The sequence below is a fragment of the Athene cunicularia genome (assembly GCF_003259725.1).
Source record: "Athene cunicularia isolate RWA chromosome 14 unlocalized genomic scaffold, athCun1 chr14_part1, whole genome shotgun sequence".
Classification (NCBI taxonomy): Eukaryota; Metazoa; Chordata; class Aves; order Strigiformes; family Strigidae; genus Athene; species Athene cunicularia.
In genome coordinates this window covers 14,620,974-14,632,830 of record NW_020799118.1, presented here as the reverse complement: position 1 = coordinate 14,632,830, position 11,857 = coordinate 14,620,974, and the positions used below count along the sequence as shown (strand labels likewise).

Sequence of the window (11,857 nt, the reverse complement as noted above, 5' to 3'; positions counted from 1 at the left end):
GGTGTCCAGCCCTGAGGGGATTTTGGCCCGGGGCGGGGGCCTGGCCCTGGGGCTGGCCCCTGGGGGGGGCCTTGGCCTGAAGGGGGCCTGGCCCTGGGGCTGACCTGGGGAGCTGCAGCTCAGCTTGGGAAGCCTTGGCTCAGCTCTGATCCCCCTGCGAGGAGCAGGGTGCAGGCCCTGGCGAGGTTCTGGGGGGTGCTTGGCCCTGCGGGAGGGGGGGGCTGGCAGGGCCCTCCCGGGAATCACAGCAGGTGCCTTTGGAGGCCGGGGAGTGCCGGGACATTAGCCAAGGCCACTGGGGCAGAGCTGCAGGAGCATGCGGGAGGTGGACAGCTGCCACTCCCCAGCACATCACGGGCCCCCCCCGGGTCAGGCCCTGCCCCGAGTGGCCTCCTGCACCATGGCAGGGACCCACCCACCATTTTTGGTGGCTCCACACCCGAAGGCCAGAGCTGGTGGGTCTGTACTGGGGTGCACTGGCTACACTCAGACCCCAGCGCCAGGCTCCCGCCGGTTGTGGCTTGCTCTTCTGAAACCAGCTTGTTGAAAATGTGGGATGGTGAATGGGAATGGTTGATGTCGGTGAAATAAAGACTTTTTAAGAGAAATTGTAGCTAATGATGAGTGAGAACTGCCTATGTCCCATACTGGCAAGCTGCCATTCCCCATGAGTGGTCTCTGGGATTAGTTTACACCTCGCAGATCTGTTGGCGTTTTTATCAATACAGGCACGTTTTCAGCCTTACCCGTGGTGGAAGGTATTGGCACTGGTTGAAAGGGTTGTTTTTGTCACTGAGCAGACCTTTATTTCCGTGAAAAATGCCATATGGAGCCTGTGGCCTCGCATGCTCCTTGACTGGGCAACCACTTGGCAAGGTGAGCATGTCCCTCCCCATAAATGCAGGTGCAGCTCCTTCACCTTCCAGAGACCTTGGACGACACAGAAGGTATGTCCCGATCCCTTCTCCTCCCGCACCCCAGGAGCTCCCCTCTCTAATGTCACCTTCTCCAGCCCGGCTTAATTTTTCCAAGATGCTCTGCTGGGGCTGAGCCTGGGCACAGCTCATGAGTATCACCCGGGGTGGATACAATCCTCTGTAAGTGCCTCTGCCTGGGTGGCTGAGGAGGCTGCTGTCCTCCCTGGAGCGGGGAGGATTTGTGGGGCTTTGGGCAATTTTTAGCATGACCAAATTGTAGCTTTACTAAATCGTGGCGTTACCAAATTGCTGTGTTACCAGCTGGAGGGACTGCAGCATTACATTTGCAGCCGTAGCAAGGATGCAAGTGGGGGAAGGTGACGATTTAACTAGAGCAGCTACCACTGAAGAAAAAACAGTCCTAGGGGCAGCAAACCCTTACTTGGGTCAGGCTTTGGGTGTGTCAAAAACTGGAGTATTTGTTGGTCTTCTCTGCACATCTTACGAGGCCTCCCAGCACAGCCAGGCTCTCGGGTCACCTGGGCTTGGGCAGGGCTCAGATCCCCATCCGCTGGTGAAATATTACCCCAGGGAGCTGAGCGCCATGGGAAATAGTTCCTAAATGCCTTCCTCCGTGGGTGGGAGCTGCCGTGCTGCCTCAGCAGGGGGTCACTGGGGGACTCCAGCCTGGGTGAGGATGGGGCAGGGGCAGTGCTGGGGGGTGGGGGGCAGGATACCCCAGGTGAGGATGTTCCAGGCAGGGAAGGAGATGGGGAGGGGTGTCGGGGGGGATCCATGCCTTGGTCTGTCCCAGCACAGCTGCTGTAGGGTCTTTTGGGCCTCTGGTGCAGACCCAGGGATGGGTGGGAGAGGCACAAGCCAAGTGATCTTGGTGTCCCCAGCCGCTGCCACCCATCCCGGGCCTGGAGAGGTGTCTGGGCTGAGCACAGTGAACGAGGAAGTGACTGCTCTGCGTCACCATGAAATGGCATTTGCTCCTTTGCCAGCGAATTATCCGCTCCAGCCTTGCAAGCAGTCTGGCCTCCCTCCAGGAGGTTCGGATAGGATGAGGTCCTGCATGAGGCAGGAGCTGGATGGCTGGATGGGAATGCACCATCCCTGGGTCCTGGTGGTTCACTGCAAAATGGACGCCTTCCAGTGAAAGCAGTATGGCCAATGGAAAAACCTTGGTCACCTTCACTGCCTGTGCCAAATTCCCCTCCCAGCCAGGGGGGCTGAGCCCATCCCCATCCCTGCCCCTCTGCATGCAGGATGGTGGCCTCAAAGCTAGTGCTGTCGCTGCTCGTCGCAGCTCTCCTGCTGCACGTGGCCACCACGCTGAAGATCAGCGCCTTCAACATCAAGGCATTTGGGGATAGCAAGATGTCCAACCACACTATTGCAGACATCATCGTCTCTGTGAGTGCTGGGGGAGAGGAGCAGTCCTGGCCACTCTGGTCTCTGGGATGCAGCCAGCTTGGGGCAGTGGGACACAAGCTTTCTGCGGGCATACGTCCATCCATGTGTCCCTCCGTGCATCCACCCATCCATCAGTCCATGCATCCATCTATGCCTCCATTCATACATGCCTCCATCCATGCACCCATCCACGCATCCGCGCGTCCATCTATCTACCCATGACTCCATCTATCCACACCTCCATCTGTCTGTCCATGCCTCCACTCACCCACCCATCTGCTCTTCCCCCATCACCACCTCCAACCTTGGGCCATCTCCGCTCTTGCCAGTGCCCAGCCAAGGGTGGGTGATGCTCAGTGCTGCCCCGGTTCCTCACTCTGAGGAGCCTGTGAGTGAGGAGCTGCTGGGGTGGTGGGTGGCAGACAGATGGGTGTTAGAGGGCAATGTGTCACCCCAGGGTCCTTTCAAGGCAGAGGACACTTTCCCTGGGCTCTCGGGTCCCCTGCTGCCCCCCCCCCTTGCCAGCCTAGGAGCCTTCACAGCCCAGCCCAGGCACACATGGATGCCTCCACAAGCAGCTGTTGCCAGGGGCAAGCAGCTCTGAGCCTGTTCCCTCAGATCCTGTCAGGGTACGACATCACCTTGGTGCAGGAGGTCCGGGATGCCGATCTGAGTGCTGTGAAGAAGCTTGTGGACCAGCTCAATAGGTGACCCCAATGGTACAGGGCTGGGGGTGCCTGCAAATGGAGTGCTGGGACAGATCTCAACTGGCATCTCACTGTGCTGGGCACCTCTGGCTTGGCCGGAGAGAGCCTGATGGGTGCTGGGGTGCACCAGGAGCCTCCTCTCACGCTCTCCACATCTTGCTTCCAGAGTGTCCCCACACCCATACAGATTTTTGGACAGCATTCCCCTGGGTCGGACCAGCTACAAGGAGCAGTATCTCTTCATCTACAGGTAAGGGAGGCTGCCAGGGCCCAGCATTCCCCCTGCCACCCGCTGTCCCCCCCAGCAGTCCTCAGAGGGTGGTGGGTACCTTTGGGGACCCTGGCTGCAGTGAGAGCAGTGCTGGGGGCTGCCCTGCTCTCTTCCCTCAGGTCAGACATGGTCTCCGTGCTGGAAAGCTACTACTACGACGACGGCTGTGAGTCTTGTGGGACTGACACCTTCAGCAGGGAGCCCTTCATTGTGAAGTTCTCCTCGCCCACCACACGTGAGCAAAGCCAGCGTTGGGGGCTGTCCAGACCTGGCACAGGGTCCGCTCTGCATAGGGCTGAGCCTGAAGCTGTGCCTGCCCGGGGTTGCACCCAGCTCAGGGGCTCCACCAGGGTCCTTCACTGCTGTGGGGCCTTCTCCCACCCATGTGTGCCCGGGGTCCTGGGTACCTGCTCACCATGGCCAGCACTGCCTGCTATTTTCCACCATGTGCCATCTCCTACCACCTGCCATCACCTCCCCATTGCCTGTCATCTCCCACCATGAGTTCTCTCCTGTTGCATGCCATCTCATGTCTCCAGCTGTTTCCCTTTGTGTCCCACACACCATCACCCGCTACCTCTCATCTTGTGCCATACCTCACCATCTGCTTCCTTCAGTTGGATGCCATCTTCCATCATGTGCTATATCCCCTCATGTACTATCTCCCATCATGTGCCACCTCCCATCACATGCCAGCTTCCATCATGTCCCATTTCCCACCTTGTGCCATCTCCTACTCTGTGCCATCTTTTCCAACTCCCAGGAACCTCCCCAGGGCACACACACTCTCCTATCTCTCTCCAACCATGGTGGCTTGGAAAACTGATGGGAAACAAGCAGCAAACCACAAACCACATATGGAGGGATGCAGCTCCCCACTGGAAGTACTGGCCCGGAGGACAGGCAGACCACAAAAATCCAATGCACCCTTTCCCTTCAGCAGCTTTTCTCAACTGATAGCTGGGGCTTGGCCTGGGGTGGTCCCCTCGGGTTCCCACTCCTTTCCCAGGTGCTGCACCCGAGCCAGGGGCTGATGATCACCTGTCTGGCAGAGGTGGAGGAGTTCGTGATGGTGCCCCTGCATGCCGAGCCCAGCAGTGCGGCGCACGAGATCGATGCACTCTATGACGTCTACGCTGACGTCGTCAACAAGTGGGCCACTAACGTAAGCAGCAGTGGGGAGCTCAGCTCCTCCTTGGGGCAGCTGAAGGGCTGGGGAATGGCCACCACACATCCCAGTAGCCGTTCTGGGATGAATGTGTCCCCAGGAGACCTCTCATACCCATCAGAACAGGTACCACTCTGGCAATGTCCGGGCAGGGAGGTGCTGGGTGGCTCCACTGCTATTACTGGAGGCTTGTCCCCCTGTGTTGGGGGACCCCAGGGGGGTTTCTTGCTGCCCCATAAGGTCTGTGGGCAGGGACACAGTGCACTGCCCCGCAGAACATCCTCTTCCTGGGCGACTTCAACGCCGACTGCTCCTATGTGACCAGCACCCAGTGGCCGTCCATCCGCCTGCGCTCCTTCAACGCCTGCGAGTGGCTCATCCCCGACAGCGCCGATACCACTGTCGCTGACACCACCGATTGTGCCTACGATCGGTGCGTGCCACAGTGGGGGAGCGGGGCTGGCACGGTGGGCACTAGCGGGCACTAACACCCCCATGATGCCCCGGCAGCATTGTTGCCTGCGGCACCATGCTGCGCCGAGATATCAAGCCTGGCTCTGCCACAGTCAACAACTTCCAGAAGACTTTCCACCTCCAGAGCAAGGATGTGAGTGAGGGGCCAGGGCACACGAGCCTGCCAGCACTGGGATCCCACCCACCACGCTTCCTGGAAATTGCGGTGGCTCCCTGTTCCCCAGGGTGCACCCAAGGGTGGTCTGACCCCGACCCCTGCACCGATTCAGCCCCCTGAGTGTTTTGGGGTACACCCCAAATTTTGGGGTTGGAGTGGAGCATTGGGGTCCCAGCTGGCCATGATAGCAAAGGTGGGTTCAGACAAGCTCAGCCACCTCTCTGCTTTCCCACCACACCCAGGCTTTGGCCGTCAGCGACCATTTCCCAGTGGAGGTGACCCTGAAAGCCCGCTGAGCCTCTCCCCACGCCGGCAGCTACCAGGACACCCCGGCATGTACCTGCATCCCCCATGGAAGCCCACGCATCATCAGTGCCAGCCAAGCTGCCCAATGTCTCTGCAAGGAGCCGCTCTTCAGGGTCTTATGGGAGTGGGATTCTCTCTGCTTCTATTAAAAAATGAGCTTCTTCCAGCTCTTGCAGCTCTGGAGGGAGAGTAGCTTCAGCCCCCTCCAGCAGTCCCCCCTGAGTCCCGCGTCCCCCTGCCAGGGGCAACCCCACTGGGGCTGGAGCCAGGGAGGTCCCTGGGGCAGGGTGTCCCCTCCCACCATTGAGAGACCCCGGACCCACAGGGCAGCAAGTCCTGCTCCCTTCCGAGCTGCCAGTGGCAGAAGGACACCAGGAAAGGCCTGGGATACTTTGAGCAGGACTTAGCCCCTCTGTCAGATCACAGGATCTTCTGCTGGCTTAGGGGCTGCATCCTGCTGGAGCCTCTCTGGCTGGGGGGCAGCTGACGAGGTGCTGATGGTGAGGGTGGGGGGAGGCAGTGGCCATGAGTCAGTTCCCCGGGGATTTGGTGCCTCCCGGGGAGGTTTCGGTGGCAACACAGCACCGAGGGACACCACACTCATCCCATGACTCGGTGTGAGGATGCAAAACTCGACAGCGCACGCGAGAGCCTGGCAAGCCCCAGCATGAGCAGCCATCGCCTTCCCACCCACCCCGCTGCTGGCACCCCCAGCAGAGCCACCCGCTCCCTCTGCCAGGAGGATCCCATGTGCTGGGGTGATGCCGCATGATGGTGCGCGGGATGCTGGCTCCACTGGAGCTACTTTGGGTCACCAGTGGGGCTGCTTTGGGTCACCAGTGGGGCTGTTCCGGGTGACCATCAGGGCCGCTGCTGGGGGTTTGCAGCTGCCCCCTCTTGCCGAGGCTGGCAGTGCTCAGCCTGCCTGACCCAGACACCCCGCCATTTCCTTCTCTCCCCTCTAATTACACCATCTGAATCACTCACATTAAGGCCATCGCCCTTCACCACCTGTCTGGCTGCCATGCCCCACACTGCGACCCAGGGGACCACCCTGGTTGCTGCACTCCAAGTCCCGTGCGCCCACCCAGCCCTGCTGGGATGCCCCAGCACTGCCGTGCCTCCCCAGCCACCCTTTGCTGCGTCAGCACAGGGGCAGCTATGCTGGCCCCACCCTGTCGCCCCGTGGGTTTTCGGTTTCCCAATGTAGGAAGGAGCCCAAAGCCGCGCCAAAAACCCCACGGGGGTGTCCTACTCATCCTGCTTTGCCGGCACCTCCACTGGGAATAAAGCCGTCCATCCTGCTGCTGGGAGGGCAGAGGTGCTGCGCACTCACCAAGGTAAGGACAGATCTGGGCTCAGCACCTTCAGCTGTGAACTGGGAGGGTCTGAGATGAGCTAAGATGAGCTGGGATGAGGACTCGCTCCCTCACCCCAACAGTGGGGGCTGCAATCAAGTTTAAGGATGTGGAGCTGGGTGCCGACAGCAGTGGCTGGGGCTGGCAGACGATGGAGACATCCCGGTAGGGAGTGGAGCTGGGTGATCCCGGGGGCTGATAGAGGCGATACTGGGCGGATTCACCGCGACGGGATAGGGCTTAGTTTCCGCTGGGATTGGCAAACTAGCTGACAGCCTGCGCCAGCTCCACGGGCTGCTCCGGGCAGTGCCCACCATGGCACTTAGGAAGGATTTACCTGGGGCTTTTTTTTTCTCCATCCCCAAATCCAAAGCAGTTTTCCAAGTTTGGCTCCCATTACTGCATCCCTGCGGTTCAGCATCCCTCCTGGCAGGATGGGGACCGTGGTGCTGGCACTGTCTCTGCTGGCTGTGGCTTTCCTGTGCCCAGCTACCGCCACGCTGCGCGTTGGTGCCTTCAACATCCAGGCGTTCGGTGACACCAAGATGTCCAACGAGGAAGTGGCGGGCATCATTGTCAGGGTGAGTGCAGCTGGTGCCACAAGGGGATGGGCTGTGTGTTTCCTGTGCCAGGGACAGGAGGGGATATGGCCATGGATGGGATGGTATCCCAGTGCTGGGGATGCCCTGGGCACACCCCATGGTCCCTTTGAGCCCTCCGTGGGAATATCTGCCCCGGCACTGAGGGACTTGTGTGTCCCCGTGGTGCTGCACCCAGCACTGTGTCAAGGTGCCTGGCCAGAAGATGGGTGGGGGACCATGGCCCTGAGCTGGTGGCAGGCTCCTCTTCCCATTGCCATCCCTCTCGGCCTTGCAGATTCTGAGCCGCTACGACGTGGTGCTGGTGCAGGAAGTGCGTGACTCCGACCTCAGTGCCGTCACCCAGCTCATGGAGCAGCTCAACAGGTACGAGCGGAGCTGGGGCTGAGAGCACCTAGGTTGAGATGACAGCATTAGCAGGGAAAGCCAAGCTGTCTGACCAGTGAAGAGACAAAAATAGTTGTCCATCATCAGAGGTTTTGTTTTGGAAAGGGGAATAAGAGAAAAGTGTTGAGGCTCGAGCTTTGAACAGGCACTGAAAAAGCCACAGGGAGTAATCCGGGAAGGAGAAGGGGGATACAAATGGCACAGAACTCCTCTGAAAGCTGCAATCCACCTGGAGCTCACAGGATGGAAAGGAACTACAGCTCTGGCAAGCTCCATCTCCAAAATCCAACAGGACAGGGCAGAGGTGAGACAGAGGATGAAGGGGGCAGGGGCATGCAGCCCCCTGCATCCTAAGACCCTGTGAGTGCCAGGGGATGTTGAGATGGACCCAGCGGCAGATGATGCTCTGAAGTAAGCAGGTCAGGCCCCCCAGAAGGAAAAGTGGCTGCTGGGGTGGTCTAAAACTGGCCACAGCAGAGCAGCAGCCCCTCCGCCGGCTGGGTGCTGAGCCCATTTTGGGTGGGGGCACGGGCTGGGGCCAGGCAGAGGCTGCTGCTGCCTTGTTGAAAGGTGGTGAGTGCTTCTGAGCAGGTATGCCCAGCCCGTGTCCTTGCCCCTTTGGTGTCCCCTCCAGCACGGCCACAAAGCAGCTGGGGCAGGGAGGGTGACGCGGACACGGGGCCCCGGGGCTGCTCATTAACCTAATTTAGCTTTGCCACAAATGAAGGTGGAGAGCGTCCCTGTAGAGTAAGGGGTGACAGGAGCCGCCCTGCATCCTGCCTGTGGCCAGCCGTGCCCGAGGAGCCAGCCCCGGGTGGTGGGGACAGTGGGGTGGCTCAGAGCCAGTACACCTCATGTCACCCAATGGCTGGGCCACAGTGGCCCATGGGGACAGCAGAACAGGACTGACTGGTGCCAGCCCCTGGCCTTGCTAGGGACACCCCAGGACAGTGCCAGCCATGTCACTGTCCTGCCTTTGCATCTCTACAGCATGTCCTCTTCCCTGTACGACTATGAGATCAGTGGCCCCCTGGGACGGGACAACTACAAGGAGATGTACCTCTTCATCTACAGGTAATGGGTCTGGGCACACTGCTGCCTGTCCCATGGCACCATGGAGGGGCTGCATGGGCCGTGCCAAGCCCCAGGGTCACCTTTCCTTTGGTCCCACAGGACAGACACTGTGTCTGTGGTGGACACCTACCAATACGAGGACCCCGAGGACGTCTTCAGCCGGGCGCCGTTCATCCTGAGGGTCTCAGTGCCCCACACCAGTAAGTGGGGGGACAAATGGCTCTGGGCAGTGGCATGGGGTGGCTGTGGGGCTGATGTCCCTCTTCTCTGACAGAGGTGGAGGAGTTTGTGCTGGTGCCACTGCACTCAGCTCCGCATGACGCCGTCACCGAGATTGATGCGCTCTATGACGTCTACTTGGACATCGTCAGCAAGTGGGGGACCGATGTGAGTGCCACCAGCACTGGGGGTGGTACCGAGGGTGGGTGTCGAGCCTCGGGGATTGTTCAACCCACACTGGGTCCCCGCTTCAAGCGTGGTTGGTGTCAGGGGTGGTGGGATGGAGACCCCACTCCTGCCCCATCCCCTGCCATGAGGGATGCCCTGGCACCCTGGGCTGACCCCCACGAGTGGGCTGGTGTTGGGGGCAGCCCCGTTCCCCAGCCACCACGAGCCCCACCATCTCCCCACCCGCAGAACATCATGTTCCTGGGGGACTTCAACGCTGACTGCACCTATGTCCAGCGGAGCGACTGGTTGTCCATCCGCCTGCGCACCAGCGACATCTTCAAGTGGCTGCTCCCTGACAGCGCCGACACCACCGTGGGGAAGTCAGACTGTGCCTATGACAGGTGAGCGCTGCCACGGCACCACGGTCCCCTCCCCGGCACCCTGGGGCCCCCCTGCCCGTCCCTCACCACCAGTGGCCAAGCACAGGGACAAGAGTGGGACCCATCACTTGCATCTCCCTGGCAGGATTGTGGTGTGCGGAGCCAAACTGAAGAGAAGCATCGTGCCAAATTCAGCTGCCATCTACAATTTCCAGGATGCTTTCCATCTGGAGCAGGAGGAGGTGAGCCAGGCTCGCAAACCCAGGGCTCAAACAGCTGATCTGCCCTGGGCAGCACCAGCTGAGGGGCTGCCAACGTCTGTTTGGTATTAGGCAGCCCAGTGCAGCCACATAGCTGCTGCATTTAAGTATCAGTTCAAAAATGGAGTTAAAGCAGCTCCAGCAGCAGCCTGAGCTGGCTCCAGCCGCAGTACATGTGCCCTGGACCAGCACCCCTACTGGGATGCCCGCACAGCCCCTGCATAAGGCAAGCACCCCTCTGGGGACATGACCGCCTGGAGCCAGCTAACGGGGAGCTCGGGATGACAAGGGACCCATTGGTGGGAATAGGAGGGGGGATTTGGGGACATTGCCTGTCCCCATGGGGAGGAGATGAGATGCATGGGGTTTTTTGTGGCCTTTCATGGGCAGGAGCAGGCAGGACTCCAGGGCAAGGGGCAATCCAAGCCAATCTTCAACCACCCAGAGCTGGCACAGAGTTCCCAAGCGAGACACGGGGGTCTCGGAGGGCAGGTGTCCCCCTGCCAGTGCCTGGACATCTCTCCAGGAGAGGTGCCAAAACTGGAGCCTTGTGTGTTAAGTGTCTCAGGACTGGGGATATCGCGTACCCCTCCAGCAGACAGAAGGTTCTGGCAGGGCAATCACAGCCACCCTGCTGGCCCCACCAGCATGGTGAGGGGCAAGAGGCTTGCCAAACTCCTGCGTTACATCTCCCCACCTCTGACCCTGCTCCAGGCCCTGGCAGTCAGCGACCACTACCCGGTTGAGGTGAAGCTGATGGCTTGAGCTCCTCCTGCAGCCACAGACCATGATCCAGCTCCAGCTCCCACCACCACCCGCCATGAAGACGTCAAGGGGCCGCGAGGCGGCCGGGGCAGGGCTCAGCAATCAGTTAGCCGGCCTCAGGGCAGGCCCGGCAGTGAGCTGGGGGCGGGGGGGGGCAGCTGAGGGGAGCCCATGTCCCCCCCTGGGGTCCCTTGGGGCTGGGGGCTGTCACCCTCGACACCCCACAGCCCCCAGCTGTGTCCTGCAGGGCACCCCGGGCTCCTGCTGCCGGGGGGCTCGGAGTCCACAGGCCCCTGGCCCGCCACCAGTAGCGGCCTTGAAGGGAAGCTGCTACAAGTGTACCTGAAATTGCTAATGTGCAGGGACCTGTAATACAAGACATTTAGTTTTAACGTTAGACATCGCTGGTATTTTACTAGCTTTTATTTTTTCCTGTATTTCACTGTCACATAGATAATTTCATTTATACTTTTTCCTGACTACCCTCTGTAGTCGTTACCCAGTTAACCACTTGTAAGATGTTTTGAAACCTTTAACTCCTTGCCTAATAAAGATAAGACAGAGCTTGGACAGTCTGAAAAAAACTCCCCGAGTACATCCCTAATAGCAGGAACCTAAAGAAAACAAGAGCCTAAGAAGACGCCAGTGTCAAGATAAGGTGACTGAAAGCCGGTCTAAACTCAACTCCTCGGAGCAATCGGGAGCTGAAGGACGGATGAAGTAACTCTAACGGAAATGTGAGAAAGGCTGTGGGGACCCCTAAGGAGGGGAGAAGACCCTCACTCTGTTTTTCCCACGCATGCTCAGACTATGTAAATAAATTCTAAGACTCATTAGCATAAGACTGCCTTTTCTCAGAAATCTAATCCATGTATGTCCTTTTTGTGTCTACTAGTCAGTGTTTTGTTAGGCACTTGGGGTGGAGCGATCCCCAGTGCTGCCCAGCGCTGCGAATAAAGAATCTCCGCTGAACAGTTCTACTCGGTGCTGACTGGAGCGCAGCTCTTTGTTTCGGCCTCCGCCGGGCCGGCGCTGTGTCCCGGTCCCGGGGGCCGGGCCTGGGGTGTCCCGGCTGGAGGCGGGCGGGGAGGCGGCGGCAGCGCACACACACAGCGCACACACAGCGCACACACACAGCGCACACACACAGCGCACACACACAGCGCACACACACAGCGCACACACAGCGCACACACACAGCGCACACACACAGCGCACACACACA

General features: G+C 59.8%; 1 protein-coding gene across 1 annotated transcript; it reads left to right on the top strand.

Moving 5' to 3' along the window:
* Window positions 1–1,496: 1,496 nt before the first annotated feature.
* On the top strand, window positions 1,497–10,632 carry DNASE1L2 (deoxyribonuclease 1 like 2). Its single transcript, XM_026859205.1, has 19 exons — window positions 1,497–1,608; window positions 2,189–2,336; window positions 2,955–3,043; window positions 3,210–3,293; window positions 3,434–3,549; window positions 4,367–4,479; window positions 4,758–4,915; window positions 4,993–5,089; window positions 5,356–5,400; window positions 5,864–5,910; window positions 6,712–6,759; window positions 7,196–7,358; window positions 7,654–7,742; window positions 8,754–8,837; window positions 8,937–9,037; window positions 9,112–9,224; window positions 9,474–9,628; window positions 9,753–9,849; window positions 10,582–10,632. Exons 2-19 carry the CDS (start codon window positions 2,190–2,192, stop codon window positions 10,630–10,632), a joined length of 1,797 nt encoding a protein of 598 aa, XP_026715006.1. The 5' UTR covers window positions 1,497–1,608; window position 2,189.
* The last annotated feature ends 1,225 nt before the right edge of the window (window positions 10,633–11,857 follow it).